Source organism: Aquarana catesbeiana, linkage group LG03 (genome assembly GCF_042186555.1).
Source record: "Aquarana catesbeiana isolate 2022-GZ linkage group LG03, ASM4218655v1, whole genome shotgun sequence".
Classification (NCBI taxonomy): domain Eukaryota; kingdom Metazoa; phylum Chordata; class Amphibia; order Anura; family Ranidae; genus Aquarana; species Aquarana catesbeiana.
Window position 1 is genome coordinate 119,521,862 of NC_133326.1, and position 16,466 is coordinate 119,538,327.

General features: G+C 45.9%; 1 protein-coding gene across 2 annotated transcripts in view; it reads left to right on the plus strand.

The window, feature by feature from the left end:
* Positions 1-9,284: 9,284 nt before the first annotated feature.
* The window catches only part of NPTN (neuroplastin), a 110,954-nt gene continuing 103,772 nt past the window's right edge, over positions 9,285-16,466 (plus strand). For both annotated transcript variants that reach the window (XM_073619081.1, XM_073619082.1), the window contains exon 1: positions 9,285-9,531. In XM_073619081.1, coding sequence (XP_073475182.1) covers positions 9,432-9,531 — 100 coding nt within the window. In that variant the 5' untranslated portion in view covers positions 9,285-9,431. The remainder of the gene's footprint in view (positions 9,532-16,466) is intronic.

Sequence of the window (16,466 nt, forward strand, 5' to 3'; positions counted from 1 at the left end):
AGCGTGCGTTCCAGAGACCAGGAAATGCCTTCCACGGAGCAGGAAATGACGTCAGTGCTGCCGGAAATGCGTCAACATGTTCCGCCCACCCACAGGGTGTTATCAAAGACCTTTACCCCCGAAAGAGTCTGCTTTTGTTTGTTCAGTCCGTTACTCTGCCTCTCAACCCCAAGAACTGTCTCAGCCCCTCTGGCACACCTAGCAAACAGTGTACTTGCAAACACAGTAAAACAGACACAGATGTAGTGAACAGGAAGTTTGTTTACTGTGAGACTTTCCACAATCAAACAAACAGTGATCTGGTAACTCAATAGTTAAAAATGGCAAACTGTGGTATGTAATAGTGTTAATCAAACCCAAAATGCAGACTTCAAAATAAACGTCAAACAACTTAAAAAGGTCTAGAGTGGCCTATGCACTCAGGCATAAAGGGGAACTGATCTGACTTAACAACAGTCAGTCTGTTTCCCTCAAATCCTGAAATCACAGACCCAGGCAATTAAATGTGATGCAATAGGCCACAAATGCAATTTATCACTTTAACATGAGAGTTCCCCTTTAAAGGTAGTCGCTGGGATCACTAAATTACTGATACTGAAGGAGTAACAGAAAGGGAACTGATCTGACTTAACAACAGTCAGTCTGTTTCCCTCAAATCCTGAAATCACAGACCCAGGCAATTAAATGTGATGCAATAGGCCACAAATGCAATTTATCACTTTAACATGAGAGTTCCCCTTTAAAGGTAGTCGCTGGGATCACTAAATTACTGATACTGAAGGAGTAACAGAAAGGGTCCTCACAATGGAGATATCCAGAATCTTCAGCTAGCCTGGCATTGGTGCACTTGGTGTCCCATTGAGCAGGATAAACAAAGGGATGCCTGAAAGTATCCTGGTAGGCAAAAATGAGATGTGGGATGCAGGATGCTAGCAGTATCCTGATAGGCAAAGTGGAATGCAGTGACTGTTCAGCAGGGTGCAAGTGTTCCTACAAATGTGGGCACTGGTGAGGCAATGTTGCCTGACTGCCGTGTCTTCAAAGATGGGCAAAAGCCCATTCACCCGTCCTGGGGCCAAAGGTTAAAGCAACCAGTTCCCCGAAAAACCCGACTGGCCACCTTGTAACTGGATCGGCCCACATCGTCAGGAACACCTGGAGATATAGCCGTGATCCCTCTCATGCTGGATGTCTGTCGCCGTCTGACTCCTGGAACCGTGGCAGGATCAGCACACCAACCTCTGGAGCTGTGGCAGGATCAATATACCGACCTCTGGAACTGTGGTTGAATGGATCTCCTCCGTGGGTAACAGCAGCCTCACAGATCACGGCTGTGTTTCTATCACTCCCTCATCGACTGACCTTTACCTCAGGACACAAAATGTATTATTTTACTTTCCTGTCAGCAAAGCCTGATGTCATAAATGGTGTTTTGCACTATGTCATATATGGTGTTTTGCACATGGTAATTTTATTTAGCGCTGCACTTTTAGGATATACAGTATCTCACAAAAGTGAGTACACGCCTCACATTTTTGTAAATATTTTATTATACCTTTTCATGTGACAACACTGAAGAACTTACACTTTAGTATAATGTAAAGTAGTGAGTGTACAGCTTGTATAACAGTATAAATTTGCTGTCCCCTCAAAATAACTCAACACACAGCCATTAATGTCTAAACCACTGGCAACAAAAGTGAGTACACCTCTAAGTGAAAGTGTCCAAATTGGGCCCAAAGGTCAATATTTTGTGTGGCTACCATTATTTTCCAGCACTGCCTTACCCCTCTTGGGCATGGAGTTCACCAGAGCTTCATAGGTTGCCAATGGAGTTGTCTTCCACTCCTCCATGACATCACGGAGCTGGTGGATGTTAGAGACCTTGCGTTCCTCCACCTTCTATTTGAGGATGCCCCACACATGCTCAATAGGGTTTAGGTCTGGAGACATGCTTGGCCAGTCCATCACCTTTACCCTCAGTTTCTTTAGCAGGGCAGTGGTCTTCTTGGAGGTGCATTTGGAGTCGTTAGCATGTTGGAATACTGCCCTGCGGCCCAGTCTCCGAAGGGAGTGGATCATGCTCTGCTTCAGTATGTCACAGGACATGTTGGCATTCATGGTTCCATCAATGAACTGTAGTTCCCCAGTGCCAGCAGCACTCATGCAGCCCCTGACCATCACACTCCCACCAGCATGCTTGACTGTAGGCAAGACACTGTGTGGTGTATGGTCTGAGCACTGACAGGCTGACCCCCCACCCCTTCAACTGCTGCAGCAATGCTGGCAGCACTCATACGTCTATTTCCCAAAGACAACCTCTGGATATGATGCTGAGCACGTGCACTCATCTTCTTTGGTCGACCATGGCGAGGCCTGTTCTGAGTGGAACCTGTCCTGTTAAACTGCTGTATGGTCTTGGCCACCGTGCTGCATCTCAATTTCATGGTCTTGGCAATCTTCCTATAGCCTAGGCCATCTTTATGCAGCGCAACAATTCTTTTTTTCAGATCCCCAGAGAGTTCTTTGCCATGAGGTGCCATGTTGAACTTCCAGTGAACAGTATGAGAGAGCGAGAGTAATAACACCAAATTTAACACACCTGCTCCCCATTCACACCTGAGACCTTGTAACATCAATGAGTCACATACATAACACCGGGGAGGGAAAATGGCTAATTGGTCCCAATTCGGACATTTTCACTTAGAAGTGTACTCACTTTTGTTGCCAGCAGTTTAGACATTATTGGCTGTGTGTTGAGTTAATTTGAGGGGACAGCAAATTGACACTGTTATACAAGCTGTACACTCACTAATTTACATTGTAGCAAAGTGTAATTTCTTCAGTGGTTTCACATGAAAAGATAGATATAATAAAATATTTACAAAAATGTGAGGGGTGTACTCACTTTTGTGAGATACTGTACATATTTGATTAACCTGGTATTTAGGTTTTAGTGCACAGCTGCTGTACTTACTTTTGAAAACACACTAGCACAGATTTTTTTCTATATGGTATTTAGCAGTTTATATTTACTAAAATAATTGCATTTCCATGTTCTGTGTACTGTGGGAGACCAGATATAATGAATGCAGGATCCTGGGTTTAGAAACACTTTAATAAAAAAGAACTCCCGATAAGTGTATATTGATTTGGTTTGCAAGAAGGTTATAGCTTCTACAAACTATGGTATATATACTGTTTTTTTCTTTTTTTTATATACTACTAATGGCGGTGATCAGATAATGGGATTATAATGGGACTGCGATAGTGCTATCTGACACTAATTGATGCTGGGGGGGAACTGACTAATTGACACTGACATCACCAGTGACACTAATGCACTGATCAGTGATAATACTATACACTTCTCCCTGAAAATCAACCACATCCAGGGGCGTAGCTATAGGGGGTGCAAGAGTCGCGATCGCGACCCGGCCCCAGGCTGCAGGGGGCCTGTGCAGGCTCCCCTGTCAGGTTTGTCTACACTTGTGTGAGCTAGAGCCGGAGTCGGGGGCGGAGCTGGGGGTCCTAGGTACGGAAGACTGCTTGCTTCTTGACTTTACACTCTGGATGCAGCTAGCACCAGGGTGGATAGGAGGGACGACGGGGCGGCATATAGGAGAACCGATCTCCTCTATTCTCCTCCTGTCTCCTGCAGGTCTTTCAACGGCTGCAGGAGCAGGATCGGTTCTCCTATATGCCGCCCCGCTCGCCCTCCTATCCAGCCAAGAGGCAAGCAGTCATCCGTACCTAAGACTGCCAGCTCCACCTCCCAACTCCGCCCCACCGACCCTGGCTCCCCATTCATGCCTCAAGGCTGTTCCTACTACCGTAATGGTAGGAGAAAAGCTCCCTGCCGAGGCTGCTCCTGGTAAGCCACAAACGCTCTGTCACAGCAGAGTGTAAAAGAATACACTGTCCAGCGAGTATAGTGTTCCAGGTGTGCTGCTGATTGTCACTCTGCTCCCTCGCATACTGCCCCCCTCTGGTCATGCTGTCCTCCCATACTGCCCTCCACTACCCTCCCTCCCATCATGCTGTCCCCTCATACTGCCCTCCACTACCCCCCTCCCAACATGCTGTTCCCCCCATACTGCCCTCCACTGCCCCCCCTCCCATCATGCTGTCCCCTCATACTGCCCTCCACTACCCCCCTCCCAACATGCTGTCCCCCCATACTGCCCTCCACTACCACCCCCTCCCATCATGCTGTCCCCCCACACTGCCCTCCACTGCCTCCCTCCCATCAAAAACTGTAAAAAAAAAAAAAAAACTATAAAAAATAAATGTATAAAATAAAATGGTACAAAATAATAAAAAAATAAAAAAAAGACTGACCCCATACACTACCCTACTGACCCCGTCCACTACCCTAATGACTATGTCCACTGCCCTACTGACCACGTCCACCACCCTATTAACCACGTCCACTGCCCTACTGACTTCGTCCACTGCCCTACTGACTCCATCCACTGCCCTACTGACCATGTCAACTGCCCTACTGACCACATCCACTGCTCTACTGACCACATCCACTACTCCACTGACCGCATCCACTACCGTACTGACCACATCCACTACCCTACTGACCATGTCCACTGCTCTACTGACCACGTCCACTGCCCTTCTGACCATGTCCACCACCCTACTGACCATGTCCACCACCCTACTGACCATGTCCACCGCCCTACTGACCACGTCCACTGCCCTACTGACCACGTCCACTGCCCTACTGACTACGTCCACTGCTTTACTCACCACCTGCACTATCCCCCCAATCCCATCATGCTGTCCCCCCATATTGCCCTCTACTACCCCCCCTTCCCATCATGCTGTCCCCCCATACTGCCCTCCACTGCCTCCCTCACATCAAAAATTGTAAAAAAAACTATAAAAAATAAAACGATGAAATAAAATGGTAAATAAATAATAAAACAATTGAATAAAAACTACTAAGCCCACCCACTGTCTTACTGACCCCGTCCACTGCCCTACTGACCCCGTCCACTGCTCTACTGACCATGTGCACTGCTCTATTGACCACGTCCACTGCTCTACTGACCATGTCCACTGCCCTACTGACTGACATCATTCCCAGTCCACACTGTCACCACTGGCCGAACTAGGGTTGCAAAAGTTCGCACTTGTGACTGGGCCCTGGCCTTCTGCCACCATGGTGGTGCCCAAGACTGAAGGACTGCACAACATGTGAAAGGGATCCACTGTAGGTCGTAAAGGGTCATGGGATCAGTGGGAAGTGAACTAATATGAAGTGCTCTGTGCTGAGCGGCTTCCTGTTCCTTCACAAACTGAAGTGTAGCACCCTGGTATTTAGGCAGGGTTACTCCTAAATTTACCTGCCTAGTAAAGCTACCTATCTCATTGTTAGGGATCAATTGATTTCACTCTAATGCCCCGTACACACGGTCGGATTTTCCGACGGAAAATGTGTGATAGGACCTTGTTGTCGGAAATTCCGACCGTGTGTAGGCTCCATCACACATTTTCCATCGGATTTTCCGACACACAAAGTTTGAGAGCAGGATATAAAATTTTCCGACAACAAAATCCGTTGTCGGAAATTCCGATCGTGTGTACACAAATCCGACGGACAAAGTGCCACGCATGCTCAGAATAAATAAAGAGATGAAAGCTATTGGCTACTGCCCCATTTATAGTCCAGACGTACGTGTTTTACGTCACCGCGTTTAGAACGATTGGATTTTCCGACAACTTTGTGTGACCGTGTGTATGCAAGACAAGTTTGAGCCAACATCCGTCGGAAAAAATCCTAGGATTTTGTTGTCGGAATGTCCGAACAAAGTCCGACCGTGTGTACGGGGCATAAGTCTGTAATTGCTGCACTTCTCTCTTTTGCTGCTAGATGGCCGAGTACCTGATGGCAATAGATACGAGAAGGGCAATGCAAGGTCAGATTATGGGTATATGGGGTATCCCAGCCAATGGGCAGGGGTTTTATTAAATCCCTTGGCATGCTGGGAGAACCTATATGTTTGGGTGGAGTCAGGTGATTGGTGTTCTGTGCCACCTGGATGGCTGTCTGGGTGGACGTGTGTTGTATTGCCCGGGCTGCTAGGCCAAAATTTGGGCCTATCCCGGACACACCTGGCTGCTAGGCTGAAGCGAGAGAGCAGCGCAGGGTTGGGATTGCGGCTTGCGGTCCAACCAGAAGGGATGGTTCTGCCGGCCAGAGAACCTGTCGTGGTCAGAGGTAGAGGGAAGCTGTTGCCACTAAGGGACCATCCACCTTTTACCAGGGACCACAGTGAGTAGCTGAAGCAAGTACCGGAGCAGAATTCTCACCAACCGGGGACGGTGAAGAATCGGGAAACTTCAGCGGGTATCAAGCCAGGGACCCAGCCAGCGGAGATGACGCTTGCAGAGCAGCCTTGTGTGTCAAGCCAGGGACCGAGCAGGCCAGTGGGGTGAAGCTTGAGAAGTATCTTGAGTGCCAAGCTAAGGACCCAGCAGCAAAGCTGGGGTGACGCTTTAGGGAGATACTCAGTGAAGATTGGAGGAGCCCACGGGATTCAGTGGCAGTGAATCATTTAGTCTAGTGAGAGAAACTGGGAGCTCAGTGGCCTGAAGAACTACAAGAAGTGATTGTAGTGGAAGTGAAAGAACTGTTACACTTTGTGTTAGGAACTGTTAAAGACTGTTGCCATAGGAGACAGCATTCCTACACATGCAGATGTGGCATCTTGCTGGAGGCCTTTCCCTGCATGGCTGTCCTCCTGTTGAAGTCTTGGAGTCTGACAATTAACATTGCAACTACCTAAGGGTGTCCTGGCCCTAACTCTCTCTCCCAAAGTTCTGTTAAGAGAAATAAAAATCTCTTTGCATTCAAGAAGTGTCTGGCGCCCAATGAATCTACCTTGAATTACACCCACTATGCCTTACAACCCACCACATACAGAAGGATTTCAGCTATCTCTGGACCTGGAGGTCCTCATTAGGCTGAAGGAGGCTGAAGATCTTGCTACAGAAGCATGGTAAACACAGTTTACCATGCTTCAGTTAAAGAGGAAGTAAACTGCGGGTTTTTTCCCCTTTTTTTCTTCCCTGCAAAGTAAAGGCATAATGCGCTAGTATGCATCGCGAAGCCCGCATCGTCCCCACTGTAGGCTGCATCCATCTTCATCCATCTTCCTTCCGGAAGTGTGTGACTGGCGGAAGCCGCCGGTCACGGCACTTGTTTCTGAAGAAATGGCATGGGCGGCCGCTCCTTCAGAGCGCATGCACTGGTGACATCAACGGAGCAGTATACAATGAATATCTCCTAAACAGCGCACGTTTAGGAGATATTTACAGTACCTATAGGTAAGCCTTATTCTAGGCTTACCTATAGGTACAAATCATAAAGGGAGGTATATAGCCTTTAAGAATGAAAACAGGAGTGACTGGTACAAATCACTCACGGTGTTCATTCAGGAAATGAAGGGTCCAGTATATGAAATATTTACTGGCCCCTTCCCCTGCTCTCCATCCTTAAACATCCCCAACAGCAGCTTGTGGGAGAGGAGGGAAGCTGGCAGCACTGCAAGGGGGAGACAAGGGGGTGCCAGAAAGCATGGAAAATTGGCGCTGCATGGGGTGATTGGGGTGTGCCCAGGCACAACTGGCACACCCTGTGCGCATGCCTATTATCAGACCAAAATGAGGAAACCAGGGTGAGTCCCTCGAAATCAGGGACAGTTGGGAGCTATGTACATCTAAAGCAAGGGCGATATTCTTTGCTTTAACCACTTTCCGCCCAAGGTATGTCATATGACGTCATGGACATTGCGTGTTGATATCTGAATGGTGCCTGCAGCTACAAGCATCATCCAGATATCATTTTTTTACGCCGGCAATTCTGTGCACCGTAAGAACAATCATAGCGGCAGTTCAGCCACTTGACCATTCTTACAGGTGGCGGGAGGAGACGTCCCCCTCCGCCTCCCTCCGTTGCTTGTCCAGGTCTCACCCATGCGATCAGCAACCTGGAGAATGAATCGGTAGTTGCCGGAAGTTAGCCATAGAGATTTCTGGTGACCATATGGTCCCCAATCATCTCTATGACCCTTGGAGGCCCTGGCACGACGTTATGACGTCACGTCTGGGCCGGCGGATGTAAACAATGCTGAGGACTTGGCTAGAAAGGCCGAGACAGTTTATTTATTTTTTTGAGCTTGGTCTTTCCAGCCTGAAGGAGAGATGTGGGGTCTTATAGACCCCACATCTATCCATAAAGAGGGCCTGTCATGCACTATTCCTATTACAAGTGATGTTTACATTCCTTTAAAAAGGAATAAAAGTGATCTGATTTTTTTTTTTTTAAAGAGAAAGTGTTAAAATAAAAAAGTAAAATATAGAATAATAAAAAAAAAAAAAGTAAAACGCCCCCTATCCCCGTGAACTTGTGCACAGAAGCGAACGCATACGTAAGTTGCGCCCACATATGAGGTATCGTCGCATGTGTTAGAGTGAGAGCAACAATTCTAGCCCAAGACCTCCTCTGTAACTCTAAATAGCTAACCTGTAAAAAAAATGTAAAGTTTGGCGCCATTCCACGAGTGTGCGCAATTTTAAAGCATGACATGTTAGGTATCTATTTACTCGGTGTAACATCATCTTTCACATTACACAAGAAAATGTGTCTAACGTTACTGTGTTTTTTTAAGATTTTTTATAAAAAGAAAACGCGTTTGAAAAATCGCTGCACAAATACCGTGTGGTATAAAAAGTTGCAATGACTGCCATTTTATTCTCTAGGGTCTCTGTTAAAAAACAAAAACATATATCATGTTTGGGGGTTCTGAGTAACGTTTTAGAAAAAAAAAAGATTTTTACATGTAGGAGCGAAGTGCCAGAATTGGCCTGGATGGGAAGTGGTTATTCTACAGCTGTCCCTTATCTGTATAAGCTGTTCTCCAATAAAGGACCAGTTGTGTCACCTGCTCCCTCTGCACCACACATAAGCCCCGCCCACATGCCTGTAGATAAAAGAGCAGATCGGGGGGTTGCTTAGAAACAACAAAGCAGACAACTGTCATTTTATTAGCAGTATTCTGCATCTGCGCAATCTACACAGTGTTTCAGCGAAGTCTCTGACGCAGTCTCGGTTTTATTGTAAGCAACGATTTCAGCTCCGCCCACCCCGTCCCCGCACCGCCCATAGGCGGGGCACACAGCTGCACTGGGCGGGGCTCCTTTCTTCCGGTGGCCTGACGCAGCGCTTGGCCCCTCCTCTTTCTCCCGCCCACACACGGACAGGCGGCTTCTCGCGAGACTCAGCTTGCTCGCTGCGGGAGGAGAACCGAGAGAGAGAGAGAGCGCAAGCTAGAGGGGGGAAGCGGCGGATACCGGATCCCGGGCCCGAGAGATTGCACACCCGCCTGGCTGTGTCTACCTCTCTCAGTGCGCACATGGACCGCTGCGACCTTCACCCTCTGCCTGCCGCCCTCCTGCTGGTGCTGCTTGTGCTGTGCGGCCTTGTCCCGGGACCGGCCAGCGGCACCCAGAACGGTAAGGGAGAAGGAGCGCGCTGTGTGGTGCAGGGTGGGGGAGGAGGGGGTGCATGGCTGGGGGTGAGGGGCATCTAGGAGCAGCATGAGAGAAGGCTGAGCAGAAGATGGAGGAGGGGAGGGAGGCAGCTGTGGTAACCAGGGCTGGTCATACACACAGGGCAGGGAGAGGAGGGAGAGGATGGTGCTGCTCATTGGGGGGGGGGTGTCATGGAGGCAGGCATAGGACAGATGGCTGTGTGTTCTCCTCCTTCTATACATTGGATGTACATGGCTCCATCCTGCAGGGGGACATCTGTTCCCAGCCCAGCATGGACCCCTGGCACTGTGCCACCTGGACTGGGGGCACCCATAGCGGAGGATGGAGACCATGCCCAGCGCTGTGTGTAGAGGTGCCCGTCTCCTGTGTGTACAACGCTCACCGTCTCCAGGAAAGCAGATTCTAGTCATGATCTATAGATATCCGTACTCCTCGTATCCCCCCCCCACCTTCCCCCATGGCTGTCCCCCCTCAGCAGCCAATCCTCTATAAGGACCTGTTCACACAGAAACTTCCATGAAAATTGATACATGATGTTTAATTTCTACGGGTCCTTGTAAAGGACGAAACAAGGCTTTTTTTTTTCCTCCTTTGTGGATGTGCATGCATTAAAATGCGTACTTGTAGCCTTTAAAGCCTGTTTCACACTAGCGTGGTGACCAGAGTTTTGCCATACTGTAAAAACCCCAGTCACTCCTAAGACACAAGGGGGTTGATTTATTAATACTAGAGTGCACAATCTGGGGTAACTGAGCGTGGTAGCTAATCGGCTTCTAACGTCAGCTTGTTCAATCGAGTATCGCCAATACCGTTTTTTTATTGGCGAGTACAAGTACCAACACTTGCGCTCCGGTATGAGTACCGATTTTGTGCGGTACAATTTGAGCCTATACAAAAATGAATGGGCTCAGATCACACTGCAAAGAATTGCATGCGATTTGAGCAGGAAGACTTACTATGGGGCTTCTGTTGGCTGCCTCTCCTGCACCTGCCTCCACACTGAAGCTGATGCTGGGACCAGACTGGCTGCAGAATAGGTATGTAAAGTGATTTTTTTTTTGCCTCACAGGGTTAGATAGATTAGGTTTAGCGTTAGGTTTTGCCTGAACCTCCACTTTAATTGATAGGATTGCACCGATGCCAATACTAAGCATTTGCGCAAGTACTCATGCAAATGCTCCGATACCTTTGCAGTGCGATTTGAGTCCGTACAAAATTAATGCGCTCAGATCGCACTGCAAAGAATTGCGTGCAATTCCTGTCCAAATTGCATGCAGTTTCCCCCACTGCTCCTGTGTGAACCCAAGTTAAAGTCACTATGACAAGCCTGAGTTTACACAGGAGCGGTGGGAAAACCGCATGCACTTGGGACATGGATCGCACCGCATTCCTGTTCAAATCACGTGTAATTCTTTGCAGTGTTATTTGAGCCCATTCATTTTGTATGGGCTTAAATCGCACTACAAAGGTATCGGAGCATTTGCATGGGTACTTGTGCAAATGCTTAGTATTGGCACCGATGTTGGTATGTGTGCAACCCTATCAAATAAAGTGGAAGTTCAGGCAAACCCTAAGTAATGCTAAACCTGCTCTCTGCCACATTCTTAATCTATCTAACCCTGTAAAGCAAAAATTGCTATACATAACTATTCTGCAGCCGGTCTGGTCCCAGCATCAGCTGTCAGCGGCGGCTTTCAGTGCAGAGGTGGGTACAGGAGAGGCAGACAACGGAAGCCCCATAGTAAGTCTATGGATAACGTCCCTTCCCAGGCATTTCACAGCCGATGTCGTCCTCTCCTGAATACAGCTTCCCCCGCTGAAACCGGGTCGGGTCAGCTGCAGAATAGGGAAGAACAGCGTTTTTTTTTTTTTTTTTTTTGCTTTACAGGGTTCTATAGGTTTAGAGTTAGTTTTTGCCTGGACATGCACTTTTAGCTTTGACAAAAAACTGGAAGCTGATTGGTTTCTGTGCAGAGCTGCCCCAGATTTTGCACACTCCAGTTTTAGCAAATCAACCCCACGGAGAAAAATTGTTTTCTATGTATTGACACTGAAGTGCAGCCTGGAGCTGCGCTGCAGTGATTTGCAATAAAATGCAGTCATGCTGCATTTTTTGCAGTGGACAGGATCGCATGTCACTGTGCAGCAGTATAAATATTTATGATAATAAATATTTGGTGTACTTCTAGTGAAGTTTTAAAAAAAGAGCCGTGTGATACAACAAATCGCACATTGATCCCTGCAGCTGCAACAGACAACTGCTGCATTGCAAAACCACTACAGTTTTACTGTATGGTGGCTGTCTAATGTGAATGGGCCCTAAAATGTATATATGTAGCATTTTAACTGCACTGCGCATTGCACCAGTTTTGTGTGAACAGGACGCAATAAAAAGAAATTTTCTCTGTGTCCTTGCGGTGACCTGCATTTTTCCAGTGCAGTAAAATGCAGATCACTGCAGTATGTGTGAACAGGGCCTAACGTTGTATCCTCTCTGTAGATGTGCATGTGGTGTTTTTCTTCTATTTCAGCCCCCAGTGACCTCCCCGTGTCCACCCCGGGGTCACCGATGGCTGACATGCATGTATATGACTTTATTCTGTGGCCTTCTCCCATTCTTCGATGGCAATCTGTGCTGACCGGCTTGTCTGTTTTTATTTCATGTCTTCTAGAGGTGAGTTTATCGATTTACCAATCTGAGTTGTTATGGTTTTTGGATTTGTCTCAATATGTGTGTACAGATTTGGGCAAAAAGCGGTTACCCCCCCCCCCCCCCCCCTATATATTAATCCAGACGTTGATATTTTTTCGTACAGTGCACACATCTGTACAAACATTTCAAAGCCAACCAGAAATTTTCTGCAGGGGAAGAGGTTTGCAAATCGATGAATTCACCTCTGATGTCCTCATCTGTTATGTGCTGAGTTATTACTGCTCTGGAGTGTCAACGTTCAGTAGGGCGTTTTTGTTCTGCCTAGTAACTGCCAAGCCTTAAATTACCTGGGGTGGATATACATATATATATTTATGTGTATTTAAACTGCTTTATTGTAACTGGTATCTGCCAAGGTGTCAATCTAGGGTGTGTATTGACTTATAATGTATACATGCAGCAGTCAAAATGATGGAATGTCCCTGCAAATGAGTTTGCTTTTGTGCATTTAATTAGCCCAGTCTTTAATCTGGTCAGTAATATTCTACCTCCATGGACGAAGAATATACTTTCAGGTCTAAGATTTTTTAAATTTATTTTTTGGTCTCAGTAGCACGAATGAAAAATAAAACGTATATTCATATTCCACAAGAGTTTGCATCACCTTGTAAGATGAAGAGTTTGAACTTGAACAAAAAAATATACATGTACGTACTCACCTCCCATGCTGCAGCTGTTCTTCGTCGGTTCTAAACTTGGGAACTGAGCGATCTCATGACCTCTGATCAATCAGTTCTCGGTCTGCTCTGCGCTTTGCCCTCCTCTCTGCCCCTCCAGTGCTCACTGGAACGCCAGGCAGGGGAGGGGGAGGGGCAACTGGCTACAGACATCTGGGTGGAGCCCAACAATATGGTCGGGATTCTTCCAGAGCCTGGGGCGGCTCTCTGTCAGCTGCCAACCGGTTTAGCCAGTTGGCTGATTCTGAGTTGCAGGAGAGTAAAATTAGGTGCAGTTATGTGACCCAGAAGAGAAGTATGGTCAAAAAAGCTTTGGTCCTACTACTCTTAAAGGGGTTGTAAAGGTAAAAATGTTTTCACCTTAATGCATTCTATGCATTAAGGTGAAAAAACTTTTGACAGTACCGCCGCCCCCAGCCCCCCTGTTTTACTTACCTGACGCCTCGAATCTTCGCTGCTCGTCCTCGTCATCTTCATTGCAGCTCAGCCTGGTCGCTGATTGGCTGCAGTGGATGATTAGAGAAGTGGCCTCTCTACAGTAAAATATAAAGGTAGCAGAAGTGCATATGTACCATCATCCAGAAATCAATATCAAAAGGGGGTTGGAAGCCTGATCCCCAGTCAGGCGACCAAAAAATGGAGCATATTGGACTATTACGGTACAGTAATTAAGGGTAACCATAAGAGCAAGTGACGACAGTAATAAAATTATAATTCATTTATTGATGCAATGGACAGAACATAATACAAAAACACTTAATAAAAGTACAGGCATATCACCAATGGATTCAATAGTATACAGTACAGCACAGAATCTCAGATATCATATTCCTCGACTAGTTTCGCGGACACAATCCGCTTCATCAGGAGGGAATCTGAAGATAAGTTTTTTCTGACTAAACAGTCTGAACCTGACAATTAAAAAATACGGGGTTTACAAAAATACATGATCAGACAATTTATGTTCCAGCATCAAAATATACACATAGGTAATGGAAATAGGGGGGGGGGAACGAATCTGCTTACCCAGGTCCCAGCAGACCCCAGGCGCAAGGCCCCAACACCAACAAATGATCTCCCACGGCAACCTGGGGGAGCTAACGAAATAACGGGATAGTAAGGATAAAATGTATATTGGGATTGAGGTACCCTAAATTGCCACATACAAGAAGAAGTGAAACATAAAATAGTGAGTATGGAGAAAGGTGATGACAAGGGGGGGTGGTGGGTGAATGTTGTGAAAAATGCCAAAAATTGAAGTCGCATTATGTAGAGAATAAAAGATTACAATAGGTGACCAACCAAATAAGAAGAGGTGATGGTGAACAGGGCATAAGGGTGTTGTATGATGTAAGTGAAAGAGTGCACAAGTGAGGAGATGGGGCAGGGGAAGGGAAGGGGAATTGGCCATTGGCTCGCGCTGCTGTCAATCACATCCGATGACGCGGCGCGCCGGGGGGCGGGGCCGAGTGATACAGCGAGCGGCTATAGCCGCCGGCTGTATCACGGGAGCGCGCCCGCAAGCACTCACCACCATGCGAGGGAGCTCGCATTAAGGTGGTAAATGCTTGCGGGGAGGAGCTGAAACAGCTGCCGAGGGACCCCAGAAGACCAGGTTCGGGGCCACTCTGTGCAGAACGAGCTGCACAGTGAAGGTAAGTATAACATGTTTGTTATTTAAAAAAAAAAAAAAAAATACCTTTTACAACCCCTTTAAAGCAAAAGCTTGTCTATTAAGTTAGAGTTTTTTGATTTTCATCACAGTTCTTCATCAGGTGCAGGACAACACTGCACGGCATACAAGAAAGGTCAACTAATATCTATTTAATTTATATACTTATAGAGCACTGACAATTTACATACTGTATATTTAAATTGGTCCCTGGCTGAGGTAGTGTAGAATCATATCTTAGATGCAGGCATTCATTTAGCTGGTTATACAGCCTGGTGGGATGATACCCACAAGGGCATCATCATGTTTGGAAGCAGCTACTGTTGGCTGACTATTTTCTGCCCAGCTCCTTCAATTTGCTTTCAGTTTTAGGTTGTCCAGTGGCAGGGGACGCCCATGAAATAGTGTTTGACAAGCTTTACTAGGGCCAATTTAGACAGCAGCCTCATTATCCTACCAGCATGTCGAGTGTGGGAGGAATCTGAAGTACTCAGAGGAAACCCTTGTAAGTGCAGGAAGAACATGCATACTCAATGCATATAGTCTCCTGGTTGGGTTTGAAACTGAGGAACCTAGTGCTGCAAAGCAGGAATTCTAAGCTGGTGTGATATATATATGTGTATGTATGTATATATATATATATATATATATATATATATTATAATACACACACACTCTTTTCCACATTTGTTGGCTAGGTATGTACTTTTAAGCCATGCTTCCGAGCGTTTTGTGAAGATGAAAAGCAATCATGATAAAATATTAATGTGTTTACCAACCTGATGCAAGGCAGGAATTATTTATTAGGCCTATGTTAAGCTGATAGGCAACTAGGACACAGTTTTTTCCATTGAGAACTTTCTGTTGCCTGTAATTTTGTGCTCTCCATCCTGTAGTCATCAAAAGGCCCTTGCTTGCACACAGTCATGTTAATTAAAATGCTTTTTGATTGATTTTTGTTGTTTTTTGAAAAAAGACCTGAAGGGGATTCCCAAAAACCTTTTTACTGAGGTTTGTTTTGTTGCAGGTTTTACTCTAAACACATCTTGCCCCCATCCAAGATGCTCCTTTCATAGACTCCTAGAAAAGAACCGATACAGTTGGCCCCTACTGAAATGCAAATAGATGGTAGGAACACTGCATCCTGTTTAATGGGCAGTGGATATTAATAGCGGCATAATTAATCTCTTGGTACTGTATGCCTATGTTGCTGAATCTTCACATCAAATCCATTAATTGCAGCTATCGTAGTAAAATACACTAGGGCCATATTTATTGAGGGTCACATTTAAATTGAATTTTTTTTATTTGGCACAAAAAAAATGCTATTTTATACCCATGTTGCTATGGAAAGTATTACAGAAGACTGACTTGTATAAAGTTATTGTACGTTGTGAGTTGGATAATACCTTGTGTGACGAGAGAGAGATCCTTTAAGTATGTAAATAAAATTTACATTATTGCTTAATACTTTATTTACTTCACAACAAAGCAAACTTGTAAGTCTGCACTTCCAAATAGGCAGCATCCATGTTAAGCTTATTTCTTCTGACCATACCCTTTCTGGACTGATGTATTTGTCCATTGTCCTTATAAAAGTATACATTTCACAGTACAGAGCCTTGCAAAAGTATTCACCCCCTTGTCTTTTTATTTTGTAACATTACAGCCTTTAGTTCAATGTTTTTTTTTAATCTGAATTATATGTGATGGATCAGAACACAATAGTCTAAATTGGTAAAGTAAAATTAGAAAAATATATACATAAAACTTTTTCAGAAATAAAAAACTGATCATTGACATGTGCGTATGTATTCACCCCCTTTGTTATGAA